At 50.2% G+C, this 17,548-nt stretch overlaps 1 protein-coding gene across 2 annotated transcripts; it reads left to right on the top strand.

Annotated features, from left to right (window-relative positions):
• Positions 1-500: 500 nt before the first annotated feature.
• On the top strand, positions 501-17,074 carry LOC132214776 (pulmonary surfactant-associated protein D-like). 2 transcript variants are annotated; one of them, XM_059662208.1, is made up of 8 exons: positions 501-643; positions 2,621-2,816; positions 9,122-9,238; positions 9,480-9,596; positions 9,871-9,987; positions 10,370-10,486; positions 11,087-11,170; positions 16,516-17,074. In XM_059662208.1, the coding sequence occupies exons 1-8, from the start codon at positions 641-643 to the stop codon at positions 16,893-16,895; spliced, it is 1,131 nt and encodes a 376-aa protein (XP_059518191.1). In that variant the 5' UTR covers positions 501-640; the 3' UTR covers positions 16,896-17,074. The 2 variants fall into 2 exon arrangements, with proteins under 2 accessions (XP_059518191.1, XP_059518192.1); XM_059662209.1 differs by having other exon boundaries at positions 503-643; positions 2,660-2,816.
• Positions 17,075-17,548: the final 474 nt, after the last annotated feature.

Raw genomic sequence — 17,548 nt, 5'->3', positions numbered from 1 at the left:
CCATAGAAAGCAAGTGAGGGGCTCTCCAACATCTAGACCAGAAAGCAAAGGAGTGACCCCTGCAGGTGGCAGCTCCCCTGACACTGTCCTCACAGAATGCTGCAGCCTCTGCAACCCCTCTCGCTCCTCCACTCCTGCCCAGAAATGCCAAGAAGCTCCCAGCTCTTTCCCACTATCTGGGTAGTAATGTTGAGGTGAAGGACAGAGAGAAGTTGGCACAGCAACTCTTAAATATGCATATGCTTTTGCAATAGTTGTAGGTTATTGTGCAACTTGCTTCCTCATCTGCCCCTCACTCTGCTTCCCTGGCTTTGGTCTTCTCAGGAATTCAGATTCGTGTAAATCTGTAAAATCCAGACACTGATGATGCCGCTTAACTCACAGGGATCAGTGAGGTGCAGATGAGGTCATGCACTGAGGGTGCTTTGTAAACGCTAAGGGACATGTGTGTGGTGTTGGGAAAGTTTCCAGAACCCAGGTGGGGTGAAGGTGAGTGAGGCAACAAGGAAGAAAATTCTCCCAAAGAGTTCTTAAAAGACCAACGCATGGTGGCTCAGGTAACAGGGCAGCATAAATAGCCCGTGTGTGTGGGCCAGGGAAGCGCTCATTTGCCTGGAGACCCCAAGTCCTCGAGGAAGCAATGGTGAGTGTCAGTGCCGGCCTCTCTTTTGGTTTTCTCTGTGTCCAGCGAATGTCCCCCTGCCATTTGGGGTGCTCTAATGTACTGGTGTTGAGGAAGACAGGGTCTATGTAGCTCTTCTGCTCTGGGAGGTGTGGGTGTGGGTGTGGGTGTGGGTGTGGGTGTGGGCATGAGAGGGCAGCATAGTTGGGAAAGAAGGACAATTCTTCTGGCCCTCACTCTGCTTCCTTTGCTCAGTGGGACATTAGCCTTCTGGGCTGGGGGAGGCTGGGTGAGTGGGATATGACACCCATCCGGACCCCAGATGCCATTGTCAGGAAGCCTCAGGTGGGAATGCAATTTCAACTTCTTGCTTGGCTCTCTCCATCCCTGATTTCTTCAGAAAGGAAGGTGGTGGAGGAGAAACAGCCCAGGCATTCCCAGGCCCGGGGTCAAAGTCCCTCCTGGTACCAACTGACCATTGGACAAGGATAAACATCTTTTCTCTTAGCTTCAATTCTTTGTTTTAAAAATACATCCACTGGACAAGTTTACTGATTTCCAATTACTTTTTAGAAGAATCATTTTTCCATAATATTTTAGTCTGAAATTGAGGCATAAAGGGAACAGTATGTGGGTTTAAGGGGGTTTGGCTCTGCCCAATGCCGCTATAGGCCCAGAGAAGAGGCCTCATCCCAGTCCTAGGTCTCCAACCCTATGAGGTGGCTCCTGCCCAGGGCCCCTTTCCACTACTATGAGCTGTGGTGCCCTCTGTGCCATCTTGAGCGGTTGGGTAAAATGCCTGTTGCTTTTCATTCTTCCCCAGATGTGGGCACAGGGCCCTTGAATTGTGGCAGCTGCACACCAGGGGGCAATGCCCTGGCTCTGCCTGGAGCCTTTGGTGCTCATGGCCGAGCCTCTGCCCCAGCAAGGGCCACGCTGCTGCCCTGTGAGCTTGCCTGGTGTTTAGAGACTCCCATGATTCCTGAGGAAGTGGTAAACTCAGAATGAGAAAGAACTGTTGCCAACAGGGTCCTCCGCAGCCCAGAACCACCAGCAGGTGGAGAAGAAAGCACTTCTGTGGCCAGGAAGGCCCTCCACTGCCTCCCCCTCAGGCTGCCTGGTGATCCCTTCCCTTTGGCTCTGTCCTTCAGGCTTGTTCCCAGCCTCTGCAACTACCGTGGGCCCTTTCCTGGCTCCTAACTTTACAGTTTCTCTCAAGAGGAAAGAAGCCCCCCATTGGGAGTGACCAGGTCCTGCACCCACCCTGACCTCATTTAGCTGCAGAGTCCCTCTCACATGTCACTGGACACCCTATTGAACATCTGTTTTTTCTCCACCTAAAACCACCTTTTCCTGATGGAGCACACTTCACATGCCCTCCTCAATGAGTCCCCTCTCCCAAGTCTTCCCAGGTGGAGGGGCAGCACTCTAGGCATCCCAGGGTCTCTCCAGCTATTCTGAGAACTTTTTCTGGGTTCCATCTGGAACTTTCTTCATGGAGAAAGTGTCTAGTCCAGGGAGAAGCACTGAAACCACCAGTGCTGGTCCATCCAAGGTTACAAGTGACAGGAAATGGGTTTGCCCAGCCATCTTACCGTAACAGAGAGGGAGAAGGAGGTTCAAAGAGGGGAACTGTCCTGTCCAAAGGCACTTCATGAGTCCTTCCTGATGTGACAGGTGGCCTCAGTGAGGAGTTCACAGCCTAGCTGTGCCGATAGCAGTGAAAGGGAAGTCACTAGAAGGGACAAAACGGGGCATCTGGGAAGAGGTAGATGTTGCTGATAGCCATGTCAGAGTTCAGCTGGGTAACTCATGCCCTCCCAGGCCAGACTGTATGGCCGCCTTGCCCTAAATTGCTTTCGGAGTCCTGCTGCTCCTGATCTCACAGAAGGGGCGAGGTGGTAGGAAAGTGCCTCTCACTTCCGGGCGCTGGGCTAAGCACTAACTTGTGTTCTGGAACCAAGAGCATGTCCTTTCTCTTTCTGTCCACCACTGAAGGCCCTGCTCCTCCTCTCCATGCTGGTCCTGCTCACACAGTCTCCAAGGTCACGGGGAGCAGATGTGACGATCCTTCCCCGGAAACCTTTGATTGATGCCTGCACCCTGGTCATGTGTAGCCCTGTGGAGGATGGCCTGCCTGGTCGTGATGGACGAGATGGGAGAGAAGGCCCCCGGGGCGAGAAGGGGGATCCAGGTAGAGCTGGGACCATGGGCTTGTCCTGGTGGGCATGGGTGGGCACTGGAATTGTAACCAACTCAGCAACTCTTGGTGTTCCGCTGTGGAAGCCCTGGAAATGGAACCCACCTCCTTGGGGAGAAGTCCCCTAGACATTCAGTCCACCTACAGCACCTCGTTACCAGTTGGCAAATGACAGGCTGCCCTGAGCCCTGAGGTGTTATTCCCCTCCCCTAACTGTCAGGATTCCTCCCCTAGGATCTTCTGATTCCTCTCACCCCAACAATGAGCAAATTGTGGGTAAATGACTGGTCTTCAGGGCCCTCTAGAACCAAGCTGCGGCACTTGCAATTGTTCATTGTGGTGTGATGATTTCTGTGCAGAGTGTGAAATATGTAACTAATTCTACTGCCTGAGAGGTGGGCAAAGATGAGGCCCCCTGGTCCCACACTCAGGCCTGATCAAAAGGATTTATCTAAATGCACTATGGAGAGGAGGGAAGGGAGCTCATATTTCTTTGTCCAGCCCTCTTTAGGCCATTCACTTGCGTAATTCACTTAATCCTACTTATAAGTGACATATTAACCTCATTTGACAGGTAATGAAATTGTGACATCCTATATGGAAGGTGATAAGGACACGGGCTTCTGTGCCAGGCAGATCTGTGCTTGATTGCTGGCTCCCCTCCACAGCAGGGACCCCTGGGACAAGCCGCTCAGTGTCCCTGAGTCTCCGTGTGCTCATCTGTAAGTGGGAAGAATCCCACACGGTGACAAAAATTGAGCCAAGGCTTTATTCTTTGTTGAGTCTTCAGGATAAAGTTGTGTCTCCCTCTGTACCATCAGGTGAATTCTCCTGCGCTTTCTAAAGGTGCTATGATTAAGGGTGTTATCCAAGAAATACTCCCCATAGGGGAGAGTCTGGGTCTGATTGACAAGAAGAGAGAATTCAATAAGCCAGCAACAAGGATGAAGGGGCCTTTGTGGCCCTGGGTGGGCTAAGGAGGGATCCAGTGTGACCTTTATCTTTGTGGAGTTTGCATTTTGATTGAAGGAAGAAGAAGACATTTAAGCTGGAAAGAATAGGTAACATTGCCAGCTTGGTGGGGTGAGGAACAAGGAAGTATTCATCTGTCCCTTACAGAGAGAAGGTGGCTCCCAATGGGACTGGGCTGGGGCTTAAGAAGGCCGCCTGGAAGTGGACCCAGAAGAAGGGTGGTATGCAAGGTGCCAGCTCTCTCTTGGAGAATCCCAGCTCCCTTTAGCTCCCAATGGGGCTCTGAATTGAACCGAGAGGGAGCCTTTCCCTCTGAACTGTGGCATGGAGTATGGCTGAGACCTCCCTCTCTTCTGCAGGTGCCTCATGCACATTCCAAGCCTAGCCTTGGGTTGGGGCTTGGAGAGAGAACAGTGCCCAGTCAGACTGGGGACTACATTCCACCCTGGCTCCTTAATCCCAGGCACTTCAGTCACGTAACCCTTATGGGTCCAGAATTTCCTGGAGAGCTTGGGGCAGCCTCAGACCCTGATCCAAGTATGTCTGGGTGGGACTTATGACCACCTGCCCTGCAGATTCCGATGCACGTGGTCCCAAGAAGTTGCCATCGAGGTCAAGATGGACTTGAACAGGAGACCCTTGAGCAGAGGAGAAGGGTGGAGCCGGGGTCCCATGGAGATGCCCTCTGGGTTCCATTTCTTTCCTAGTGAGGCTGTAGCTGAAAGCAGGACACAATGCCCAGCACACAGCCTCTTAAAGTCACCAGTTCCCCGCCCCACCTTGCCCTACTGGGCCTGGCCCCCCTGCCCTGGGAGCATGGATTCCATGTCAGAAAACTCACCTCTCCTCTACAAATCTCTCTAAATCTTCCTCACCCTTGAAGCACCATTTCCTCCATCAGGAAAAGAGCTCTGAGTACAGGAGTATGTGCTCTGAGTGGGGAGCTGGGATGGGTTGAGGGGCACCTCACACATTGTCTTCCACACTCATTACTGTGCCTCAGGGTTCAATATTCTGCTACTAATCCCTTACAGAATAGGACCTGGTGCTCACACTTGCATCTTACCTGGTGCGAAGCATGAAGTTATGTTTCCAGTGAACAAATAAATAAAATAATGAGCAAATGGACAAGGAAGTGAATGAACAAGTTGGGTTTATTTCTCTCTCTCTCTCTCTCTCTCTCTCTCTCTCTCTCTCTCTCTCTCTCTCTCCTTCATTACTCATACTGTAATAAATCAGTGCTACTCATTTATTTTTTATTGAATTTATGGGGTGACATTGGTTAATAAATTATATAGGTTTCAATATAATACATCATCTGTATATTGTATTATGTGTTCACCACCCAAAGTCAAGTTTCCTTCCATCACCATTTATCACTCATTTACCATCTCCTACCTTCCCCCACCTGTCTTTCCTTCTGGTGTCTTTTCTTTTCTGTTTGCCCATGAAGGTTCATAGCAGCTTAATTCACAATAACCCAATGTCCATCAACTGATGAATAGATAAGCAATATGTGTTCTATCCATAAAATGGTGTATTATTCGGTTATACAATGGCATATTATTGAACCATTCAATAGCGTATTATTGAGTTATACAAAGAAAATGTTACATTCTACGAAGTGAATAAACCTCAAGAACTCACTCCAAGTTAAAGAAGGCAGACACAAAAGGTCATATAGTGTATGATTCCATTGATAAGAATTATCTGGAGTAGGTAATAGAAACAGGAAGCAGAGCTGTGATAGCCAGGGGTGGGGAGGGGGAGAGGGGGTAGGGAGTGACTGCTGAATGCTTATGAGGTTTTCCTTTGGGATGATTAAATGTTTTTGAACTAAATGGAAGTGGTAGTTGCACGACATTGTGAAGGTGCTAAATGCCACTAAACTGTATACTTTAAAAAGGTTGGTTTTACATTCTAGAACTTTCTGCCAGGGCTGACCAGCAGCCCCTGAGTGACGGATGAACAGATCACTCCGAAACAGGTGTCTGTGAAAGAGAGGGCTAAGGGACTCTTTTACTTCAGTCCTAAAAGCAGGCCTGTTCGCCTGCCTTGTTGTCTTTTTATTGTCACAACAGCTTGAACTCAAATTAACCTCAAGATACAATCAGCAGGGCAAGTATCCTTGAGAAAGTATGTGCTTCTTCAAGGTCAGGTCTTTAAAGACTAAATATAGAGATTCTAGCAAAACACCCCAGGGAATGGGACTTGTTTGGAAAAGTCAAGGCAGGGGTTGCCGCCTTGGGCAAGGTCCCCTCAGAGGTCCCGACCTTTCAGAGAATCCTCCTCACAGACATTCCAACCAAGTTCTGTGCTTCCCCACAACTTTCACTTCAATAAAAAGGAAGAACCAAACTCATAGAATTAAGTGTAAAATCCTTAAATGTTAATAGCCATTTGCTCCCTTTAGTGTCTTTTTTTGTTAATCCTCATCCCAGGCTGTTTTTCCCATTGATTTTTAGAGAGGGAAAAGGAGGGGGAGAGACAAAGAGACAGGAACATCGATGTGAGAGAGACACATCAATTGGTCGGATGGAGCCTGCAACCGAGGTACATGCCCTTGACCAGCATCGAACCCAGGACCCTTCAGTCTGCGAGCTGATGCTCTAACCCAGGAGTCGGCAAACTCATTAGTCAACAGAGCCAAATATCAACAGTACAACGATTGAAATTTGTTTTGAGAGCCAAATTTTTTAAACTTAAACTATATAGGTAGGTACATTGTTATTAACTTAATTAGGGTACTCCTAAGGCTTAGGAAGAGCCACACTCAAGGGGCCAAAGAGCCGCATGTGGCTCTCGAGCCGCAGTTTACTGACCACCGCTCTAACCACTGAGAAAAACTGGCTGGCGCTGCTTCCTTTCTTTTTGGGAAAATCTTGTAAAACTTAAGGCTTAAGCAGCCTTTCTTTGGGTAACAGGTCTTTTTAAAATGTTTGACTATTTTTCCAATAAAAAATACTATGTGGTCACTAAAGATAAACAACAAGAAGAAAGTTAAAATTACCTTTGTGACACTTAGAAAAAAACTATTTAACATTTTGTATATGCCTTTCCTGGGGTTTTTCCAATAAGTATGACATGTACACACACCCTACAATGTCTGTAGATGCTCATGAAACAGAATCATATTCAATATAGTATTTACCACGTCCTTTCCCCCCTTAATGATGCATTAGATAATAATTTGGTCTGTTTTCTATAGGTTCCAGAGCATGTGACAATGCTTTTTCTATTTTTTATGGAGATGTAACCTATATATATAAAAGCCTAATATGCTAAGTGTCCGACCAAGTGGTCGACCGAATTGTTGACTGCTCGACTGTTCACTATGAGGTGCACTGATCACCAGGGGGCAGACGCTCTGACAGGTAGGTTAGCTTGCTGCTGGTGTCGGCCAATCAGGGACTGGATGATATTGGCCAGACATCCCTGGAGCCCTTTCTCGACTCCTCCCTGGCCAGCCAACCTCCCACAGGGACTGGGAGAGTTGGCCCCTATTGGCCCCAATTGCCAGACAGGTGGAGGGACCCCATCTGTGCAAGAATTCGTGCACTGGGCCTCTAGTTGACATATAACATTGTATTACTCTTAGGTGGTGTACAAAAGAATGATTCAATATTTGTATATATTGTGAAATGATCATTCAACATCACCCATAGTTACTTTTTTTTCCTTGTGATGAGTGCTTTTAAGATATATTCTCTTGGCAATGTTCAAATATATAATACTAGTGACCTGGTGCATGGATTCGTGCACATTGAAAGGAAATTAATTAGAAGGTGGTCAGTGGGGTGGAACTGGGTGAGACAGGCCGGACATGCCCTGGAGCCAACTTCCCCAGGTCCCTCCGTGGCCGGCTGCACCTAGGAGGGTGCAACAGTGGGGTCCCTCTGCCAGGTGGGGTCCCTTGGCCTGGCCTGTGGGGATTGGGCCAAAACTGGCTCTCCAACATCCCCCGAGGGGTCCCAGAGTGCAAGAGGGCACGATGCAAAGTTGCTGTCATACAGGGTGTGGAACGCAAACACAAGTGTGCAGTAAACTAGATTCAGGGTCAACTGTTCCCCAGCAACAACATAACCCATGGCCAAAGGTGGAATCGCATGGCCCCTCGAGGAATCGGGCTTCCTCCTTTCTGGTTCGGGGTGCATCACCCGAGAGCCATCGCTGTCAAATCACTGCAGTTCAGCAGCTCCTGTGTTGAGGGCCTGCTGCCTGGTGGTCAGTGGGCGTTATAGCAGCTGTACGGAGGCTCAGATACTTAGCATAATAGCCTTTTATATGGAGAGATAGTAGTATTAAATATAGTCACCATTCTGTACATTGCATCCCTAGCTCTTATTTATTTTATAACTGACCTTCAACCTTTTTGCTTACCACCCAGCTCCCATCTTATGCAACCACCAAAAATCTGACCTCTGCACTTCTGAGTTCAGGTTCTTTGTTTTGTTTCTTAGAATCCAGATATAAGTGAGATCATACTGTATCTGTCTTAATTTGTATGATTTAGGGCACTTAGCATAATTCCTTCAAGGTCCATTCATGTTGTGGCAAATGGTAGGATTTTTTTATGGCTGAATAATATTCCAGTGTGTGTGTGACATTTTTATCCATTCATCCATTATGGACAGTATTAGGTTGTTTCCACCTCTTGGCTACTGTAAAAAAAGTTACAATGAACCAGATATCTTTTCAAACTAGTATTTTATTTCTTTTGGATAAAACCCAGATGTGGTATTGCTGGATCATATATATTTTTTAATTATCTTTTTAATGTCTTAAGGAAACTCCATATTGATCTACATGGTGGCTGTACCAATTTACAATCCCACCAACAGTGCATAGGGGTTCTTCTTCTCCACATCCTCATCAACACTTGTGAGCTTTTATGTTTTTTATAGTCGCCATTCTAGGAGGGGAGAGATGATATCTCATGGGTTTATTTGCATTTCCTTGGTGACTCATGTCAGGGATCATTTCTGATATAAAGTTTGGTCCTAGGAAGGGGAAAACAAGGTGTCCATGATCCAGGGTAAAAGCTGGCAGATCCCCTGCTGTAAATCTTCAGCCTCTGGTCAGGAAAGGTGCACTGCATGGAAATCAGACAGTTCTTGGCTTGACCCCCACACCAGCTCTGGCAGGCCTGGTTCCTCACCTGTGAAATGGGGATGTGCACACCCGCCTCTTGGGTCACCACTGGATTGAGGAGTGTGGAGGTGGAATGTCTACACCTGCGGAACCTGAAGGAATGCAGGGCTGACCCGCAGGTGCTGCTTCCCCTAGGCCCAGGGCCAGGTTTATGCCCATTTCTTCTGCTGCTGCAGGTTCACCAGGAGCTAGAGGACCCATGGGGATGCCTGGACCTGCTGGCCCAGTTGGGCCCAAAGGGGACAACGGTCCTGCTGGAGAACCTGGACCGAAGGGAGACTCGGGGCCATGTGGTGAGCAGTGGGTGTGGACTGCAATGCCTGCCACTAGGCCATGCAGGAGGATGCACATACCCATCCCAGGAAGGAGGGTGCCCTGCAGGTGGCACTGGGTTCACGCAGGGAAGGCGGTAATACTGCTGGGCGGCGTCTGTAGGATGGCACTGTTCTCTGACCTCTATGACTGCTCTCACCTTCTCACGCTCTCCCCCTCCCAAGAAGACTCCATGCACTAACTGGCTGGTCCTTTTCCCAGGACCTCCGGGACCTCCAGGTGTGTGCGGGCCGGCTGGACCAGAGGGTCCCTCAGGAATGCAGGGGAATGTAGGACCCCAAGGCAAACCAGGCCCCAAAGGAGACGTTGGACCCAAAGGTAGGAGGTTGGTGTGTGGAGGTCCGGAAGGGAGAGGGAGGAGTGACAGTGGCAACCCATGATGTGACCTAAGGATGCTCAGCGTGCCAGGGAAGCCAGGCCATCACCACTGGAAGGCCCTGCTGTGGCCCCTGCCCCCCAAATTCCCACATCTGGAGGATCCCAGACAGTGGGGTGCATAGACCCCAGTTCTCCTTCTCCACGTGGAACCGAGGAAATGATTCAGCCTGCAGACACTCTCAGCAGCCTTTGTCCCAATCTGTTCCTTCCTCAGGAGAAGTGGGTGCCCCAGGCGTGCAGGGCTCTGCAGGGACAAGAGGACCCCCAGGTCCCAAAGGAGAGAAAGGTGCCCCTGGTGAGCGTGGAGCCCCTGGGAGTGCAGGGCCAGCAGGTGAGTGATGGGAAAAGCTGGGCGGGCCTTCGGTCCTCCTGTGTCCACCTGAAGCTGCAGATGCCTGTCCCTCCCCCATCACCCGCCAGCTCAGAGCTGCAACACTGGGCCTTGGGGAGTCTGTGAAAGGAGGTGCCTCCCTGGGCTTGAGCTCTGTAACTGGGGAGAGTGCGCTGTGAACAGAAGGGACAGTCTGCATCCGGGGAAGGCTGGGTGCAGGGTGATGGGTCAGTAGTCTGCAGAGAGGGTGCGTGGCTGGCTTTGGGACAGACTGTACATGGGAGGGTGTATTGCTGGACAATAGCACAGCCCCTATGCCGGGAGGGGGAAAATGGGGGAAAATGTGTGCTGAGCTCACCCTCCTCTTCTTGTCTGATCTCAGGGCCTGCAGGACCCCCGGGACCACAGGGACCTCCAGGCGCCAGGGGCCCCCCAGGACTGAAGGGGGACAGAGGTGCTCCTGGGGAGAGAGGACCAAAGGGAGAGAGTGGGCTTCCAGGTAAGGTCGCCTCCCCTGGCTCTGGGCGCCCCACCAGGGTGCAGAGGGAGGTGGGCCCTCTAGCTCAGTGGTCAGGCCATTGTGGGGGCAGGAGGCGGGTGTGAAACTGGGAAAGGCTGTCAGGCTGAAGGTAGGAAGATGAGGCTCTGGATAGACCCTGTGCTCGGGGGAGCGCCTGCCTGAGCAGCTTCCCATCTGATCACTGGGACACCTCAGCTCCCTTCCCAGTTCATCAGAGAGCTTTGAGCACCAAATAACCCAGGGATGGGGAGTGCTTGAGGAATGAGCAATCGCTGCCCCCGCCACCCCTACCCCCACCAGAGATGTGCTCCCAGACTCAGAATTTGCTGTGAAATGCCATCTGGATCAGAGTTAGTCGGGTGCCAGCACCTGCTCAGGGCACAGTGTGCTCACAACAGAGCCTCAGGGACCTGTGGGCAGCAGGGCCAGCTGTGTCAGCGGCTGTGGGCTTCCTGGGGTCCAGCCCCTTAACCCTCCCCCAGGAAAGCCTGTCACTGAGCACCTTCCCTTGGGACCCCGACTCTGAGCCAATCCCTGGCTGTGAGGGACTGGTCTTCACTGGGCCTCTCTCTCCTGCAGACATCGCTGCTCTGAGGCAGCAGGTGGAGGCCTTGCAGGGGCAGGTAGGACAACTTCAGGGAGCCTTCCTTCAGTATAAGAAAGGTGAGTTCCTGGACCTGGACCTGAACCTGAGCCAGTCACCAAGGGCAGGCCCCAGGCAGGGTCTGTGTTTGGGTTTGGAGTTGGCCGAGCCTGAGGCAGGCCTGGTTCTAGGATTGGGGGCTCGAGGACAGTGATGGCAAACCTATCACACGCGTGTCAGATGTGACAAGCGAACTCATTTTCTTGGTTGATTTTTCTTTGTTAAATGGCATTTAAATATATAAAATAAATATAAAAATATAAATCTTTGTTTTACTATGGTTGTAAATATCAAAAAATTTCTATATGTGACACGGCACCAGAGTTAAGTTAGGGTTTTCAAAATGCTGACACGCCGAGCTCAAAAGGTTTGCCATCACTGCTCTAGGGTGATAGTGGGTTTGGACAATGGGCAGGACCTAGGGCTAAGGATAGGGTGGGGCAAAGCAGAGCTGCCACATGTTCCTGGAACTGGAAGCAGATTTAAGGGACATGGGGCAGGGTGTGGCCCCAACACCAGCTCATTGAGCTGGCTTCAGCATGGTCAAGGCTACCAGGCTCCAGCCCCCACCATCACAGCCACCTGTGACCCGAGCAAGATCAATGCCCCTAGCCCAGTGCAGTTTAGACCTTCCCTCTTGCATCCCGTGATGGTCCCTGGACACCCCACTACCCAGGATGCATTTCTTTCTTTTTTTTAATTAAATTTTTATTGTTCAGATTATTACATTTGTTCCTCTCCCCCCCCCCATAGCTCCACCTGGTTCCCACCCCACCCTCTGCCCTTACCCCCCCCCACACACACAAACACTGTCCTGATCCATAGGTGTACAATTTTTTTCCAGTCTCTTCCTGCACCCCCCATACCCCTTTCCGCCCCAAGAATTGTCAGTCCACTCCCTTTTTATGTCCCTGATTCTATTAGACTTACAAGTTTATTCTATTCATCAGATTATTTATTCACTTGATTTTTAGATTCACTTGTTGATTTATTTGTTGTTCATAATTTTTATCTTTAACTTTTTCTTCTTCCTCTTATTAAAGGATACCTTTCAGTATTTCAGATAATACTGGTTTGGTGGTGATAAACTCCTTTAGCTTTTTCTTACCTGTGAAAATCTTTATCTGACCTTCAATTCTGAATGATAGCTTTGCTGGGTAAAGTAATCTTGGTTGTAGGTTCTTGCTATTCATCACTTTGAATATTTCTTGCCATTCCCTTCTGGCCTGCAAAGTTTCTGTTGAAAACCAGCTGACAGTCGTATGGGTACTCCCTTGTAGGTAACTAACTGTTTTTCTCTTGCTGCTTTTAAGATTCTCTCTTTGGCTTTTGCTCTTGGCATTTTAATTATGATGTGTCTTGGTGTGGTCCTCTTTTGATTCCTTTTGTTTGGGGTTCTCTGCACTTCCTGGACTTGTAAGTCTATTTCTTTCACCGGGTAGGGGAAGTTTTCTGTCATTATTTCTTCAAATAGGTTTTCAATATCTTGCTCTCTCTCTTCTTCTGGCATCCCATAATTTGGATGTTGGTATGCTTGAAGCTGTCCCAGAGGCTCCTTACACTATCTTCATATTTTTGGATTCTTTTTTCTTTTTGTTTTTCCAGTTGGGTATTTTTTGCTTCTTTGTATTTCAAATCTTTGACTTGATACTTGAGATCCTCTAGTCCAGTGGTTCTCAACCTTCCTAATGCCACAACCCTTTAACACAGTTCCTCATGTTGTGGTGACCCCCAATCATAACATTATTTTTGTTGCTACTTCATAACTGTAACTTTTCTACTGTTATGAATCATAATGTAAACATCTGATATGCAGGATGTACTTAGGCGACCCCCAAAGGGGTTGCGACCCACAGGTTGAGAACCGCTGCTTTAGTCTGCTGTTGGATCTCTGTATAATATTCTTTATTTCATTCATGTATGCTTAATTTCTAGTTGGTCCTTTTTCATTCCTCAAGGGTCTCACTTGATTTATCTACGGTCTCACTTAATTGATAGGCGGTTTCTAGAAAATTCTTGAAAAACCTTATAACCATGGCTTTGAACTCTATATCCAGTAGTTTGCTTTCCTCCATTTCTGCCATTTGTGACCTGTTTCTTTGTCTCTGCATTTTGGCTGCTTTCCTGTGTTGATAGAGTGGCTTTTTGTGCTAGGTGTCCTATAGGGCTCAGTGGCTCAGCCTCCCCAATTACCTGAGGTGGACACTCTTGGTGCACCACTTTGTGGACTTTGTGCACAGTATTGTTGTAGTTAAGCCTTGATTGTTGTAGGTATCACTGGGGGGAATAGACCTCCAGGCCAATTGGTTGTGTGAATCAGATGTGTCTATGGTGGGAGAAATTCTGTGCTGGAGACACCCTTCTGAGGCAAGACTTGCTTCAGTGGGGCTTTGGTGCTCACTAAGTCTGCCCCCTGAGTGTGTCCCTTATGGATCTGAGGAGTTGTAATCTGGATGGTCCCAGTCTGACCACTGGGTACACTGGTCTTGGATCTCTAAGGAGGTGCTGATTTAGCTTCTGCTTGAGGCTACCCAGCAGGAGCTACTGAGAGATCTGCAGATTCCTCTTCTTTGTTTGGGGTTTGGAGGTGCCCAGATGAGGCCCAGCTGTGAAGCAATGCAAGCTGCTGTGTGGCCTTGGACCTTCTTTTGGAAGTTCTGGGTCTCTCTGACCCAGCTGCAGTTTGTTAGGTAATTTTAGATTGCAAAGGGCCAGGCCATTCATATGCAAAAACCTCGGCACACAGCTTGGGTGGGGCGGGGTCTCAGGGAATCAACAGGGCGGAGCAAACAGCTATGGCTCTTCCTCAGTCCTGCCCTAACAGGCCCCTGGTCTCAGTGACCCGTGGTAATCACTGCAAGCACCTCTGAGAGAAAGCCACCCTCGAGTTCTACCCGATACCAGACAGTCCAGTTTCTCCCCGTATGAGTTGGGTCCCCAGAGACTAGCCAGGAACTGGAGTTCAGAGCGGGAGCATGTGTCTCCCTCCTGATTGAAAAAGACAATGGTGTCCTCAGTTGCAGCCCTTTCTGCGTGTGCCTCCGTACCTCTGCACATGACTTCTGCACCTCCTCTGTGTGTCAGTGTGCTTTTCTCTTTCCTTCTAGTTGTAGAATTTCCACTCAGCCAGCCTTGCTGTGGTTCTGGGTGATGTCCGTTTTGTCTTTTAGTTGTATTTTTGAAGTGGTTGTGTGAGGCAGCAATTTCAGGTGTTTACCTATGCCGCCATCTTGGTTTCTCCCCAGGATGCATTTCTTATCTCTATGGGGCTAGGGGTGCACACCCCTCAAGATGTTGCTGCCCAGCCCACAGCAGCAGAGACTCCTGACACTGTCCTGAGAGTTGGGGTTGGCATGCTGTGCTTGCATTCAAGGCTGTGAGGTCTGACCTTGGCATATGGCCATTGAGAGTCTCGCCTGAGACATGCCCTGGGTCTGGCAGGGGGCAGGCTGCCTCTGAGCTCTGCCTAGTGCTGGACTCTCCCACTCTTCCCTGGGTGTTCATAGTGGAGACTCTTCCCTAACCTGGGTGCTGAGGAATCAGAGGCTCCAGGAGCACAGCCCAGTGCCCTGTGCTTGTGGCATCCCCACCACAGTCCCTAATTTGCCCCTCCTCCTCCCTGCTTTACCCATGTCAGCTTTGAGCTCACATCATTCATCAAATCTCATTGATCCAAAGAGGAGTTTCTGAAGGAGGAGAGCATGCAGGGGTGAGACATGGAGTTAGCTCCTACGTACCTAAAACCACTAAGTACCCACGTACCAAGGGTGAGGTTTCAAGCATTTAGTATGTTCCCCCGCTCCACAAACATGCATGTGTGCTCACTCAAACACATGCACACTGATACAAAGGAAAAGTCATCATATGTACCTGCCACATGTATGTGTATTACACACATGCCATCACTCACCTCACGTCATCTACACCCACAAACACACATGCATATTCACACACACCAGGTGGGCCTTCAGTGCTCCCATGTGCCTTCAGATGGGCACGTGGCCATATTCGTGTATGTACACAGACCCACCCAGGTGTTCCTGTCCAGGGCTTCTCTGGATGCCCTCCTGAGCCTGTGGAGAGTCTGCCCCCTGAACCCCTGTGAAAGGGTCACAGTGGGTCAGAGGGCAGCCTGGGAACCTCACCAGCCCTTTGGGGGTGGAGCACAGCCCTCTTAGGAGCCCTGAAGGCTTCTATGCATGAACCCAGAAGCCAAAGGGATGGAAAATGAGCCCGCCCAGAGTGGCCCAGTGGATGAGAGACAGCCTATGAACCAGGAGATCATGGTTTGATTCTTGGTCAGCGCATGTGCCTGGTCTGTGGGCTTGATCCCCAGTAGGGGGCATGCAGGAGACAGCCAATCAGTGACTCTCTGTCATCATTCATGTTTCTATCTCTCTCTCCCTCTCCCTTCCTCTCTGAAATCACTAAAAATATATTAAAGCACACACATACACACACACACATACACACACAACAACAACAAAGATTTAGAAAATTAGATGGAATGAAAACATATAGTTGAATGTCACAGAGATGATGCTTTTATAAATTGTATTTCCATCTTAGAGATGAGGAACTGGAAACCCCCAAAAAGGAACTGACTTTCCCTTGTCCACCTGGACAGTCATGGCCAAGGCGGGGCTGAATTCCTGGCCCTCTGACTCCCAGACAGGCCTCTCTCAGCACTGACTCTCCCCTGCCCCTGACGCCCACGCACACCTCTCAGCTGTCCTTGTCCTCCCTCCCAGCTCTCCAGCCTCCCCCACATGCACACCTAGAGGCCAGCACTGGGCGCACACAGTGCAGAGATTAGCACAGCGCTGCCCTCAGATGGCCCACCCTCTCCTCTTCTTTCCCACATCCACACCTGGCACGGACCTCCCTGTCAATGCCACATGCGCTGCTGTTGTGCAGGGTCCACAGTGAGGTCAGAGGGAGCTTCTTCCTTGTTTCCAGCGCTCAGAGGCCGTGATGCCACTTCACTGCATGATGCCAAAGCTTCCCAGTCCCGCCCAGTAACTGGGAGACCGATTCTGCCATGCAACACGGGTGCAATAGAAAGAGCATATCTCAGCTCTAGTGTGAGATCAGATAAGGGTGACCCCCAACTCTACATGTGATGGTCACATGGAGCTGAGCCTCTTACTTAACCTCTCTGAGCCCAGTGTCCTCACCTGTAACTAGACAGGCAGATCCACCTCCCAGAGCGCACCGCAGACCCAGGGTCTCACCTTTGTCCTCCCTGGTACTCTGAGGCCCTATATGGGAGGCCTGGGGCTCTGGTTGGAGCACAAAGGTCTCAGAGCCATCGAGCTTTGGCAGGTGCCTCCACAACCCCAACCTGACTATCCTCTCCTCCTAGTGGAGCTCTTCCCCAATGGCCGAGGTGTTGGCCAGAAGGTCTTCAAGACAGCAGGCTTTGAGAAACCTTTCCAGGAAGCAGAACAAGTGTGCGCACAGGCCGGGGGGCAGCTGCCCTCCCCACGCTCTGCAGCTGAGAACGAGGCCTTGCAACACCTGCTGGAGGCTGAGAACAAAGGAGCTGCGTTCCTGAGCATGACTGACTCCCAGACGGAGGGCAGGTTCACCTACCCAGGAGGGGAGCCCCTGGTCTATTCCAACTGGGCCCCCAGGCAGCCCGACAACTATGGCGGCATTGAGCACTGTGTGGAGATCTTCACCAATGGCAAGTGGAACGACACACCCTGTGGAGAGAAGCGCCTTGTGATCTGCGAGTTCTGAGCCCTTGGGATGGGTGAGGCAGCCATGGTCCAGGATCCTGGCCCAGACCCGTGTGCTGCCCACATGACAAGGAAGAGCTGACATCACTGTGACCGGGCTTCTGCACAGAGCCGTGGGATGAGACCAGCCAAGGGCTCCCATGGAACTCCTCTCTCAGAATAAAATATGAAACTTGCTTCAGTGGCTCTTCTGTCAGAGGAATTAGGGTCCAGCCTGCTTTCCCTTTCACAAGGGATAAAATTAAGTCCCAAAATCCACAGGCTCCTTCTCAGTCCTCTGCCTCCTCAAACTGTCAACCCACTAGTCACTCCCTCCTCTGTCACTCCCTCCTCTGTCACTCCCTCCTCTGTCACTCCCTCCTCCGTCACTCCCTCCTCTGTCACTCCCTCCTCTGTCACTCCCTCCTCTGTCACTCCCTCCTCTGTCACTCCCTCCTCTTGCTTTGGTGTCCCCTTATGGCAGTTCCATATCTTCCTCTTTTGCTAGCCCCTCCTCCTCTTCTTGACCACTTAATGGCGACCTGCTCAAGCCTTAGCTCTCCATTCTCTCCCCTCCTCATCCTCACTCCAGGGAGGAGCTCATTCTGTCCAGGGCTCAGATCCCTGGCACCCACATTACATGTCTGCTCAGGTCCTACTGGAGCCCCGGACTCC

This window comes from Myotis daubentonii, chromosome 13 (assembly GCF_963259705.1).
Source record: "Myotis daubentonii chromosome 13, mMyoDau2.1, whole genome shotgun sequence".
Lineage (NCBI taxonomy): Eukaryota > Metazoa > Chordata > Mammalia > Chiroptera > Vespertilionidae > Myotis > Myotis daubentonii.
Note: the sequence above shows the minus strand (reverse complement) of the source record. Positions and strands in the feature narration are given on the sequence as shown.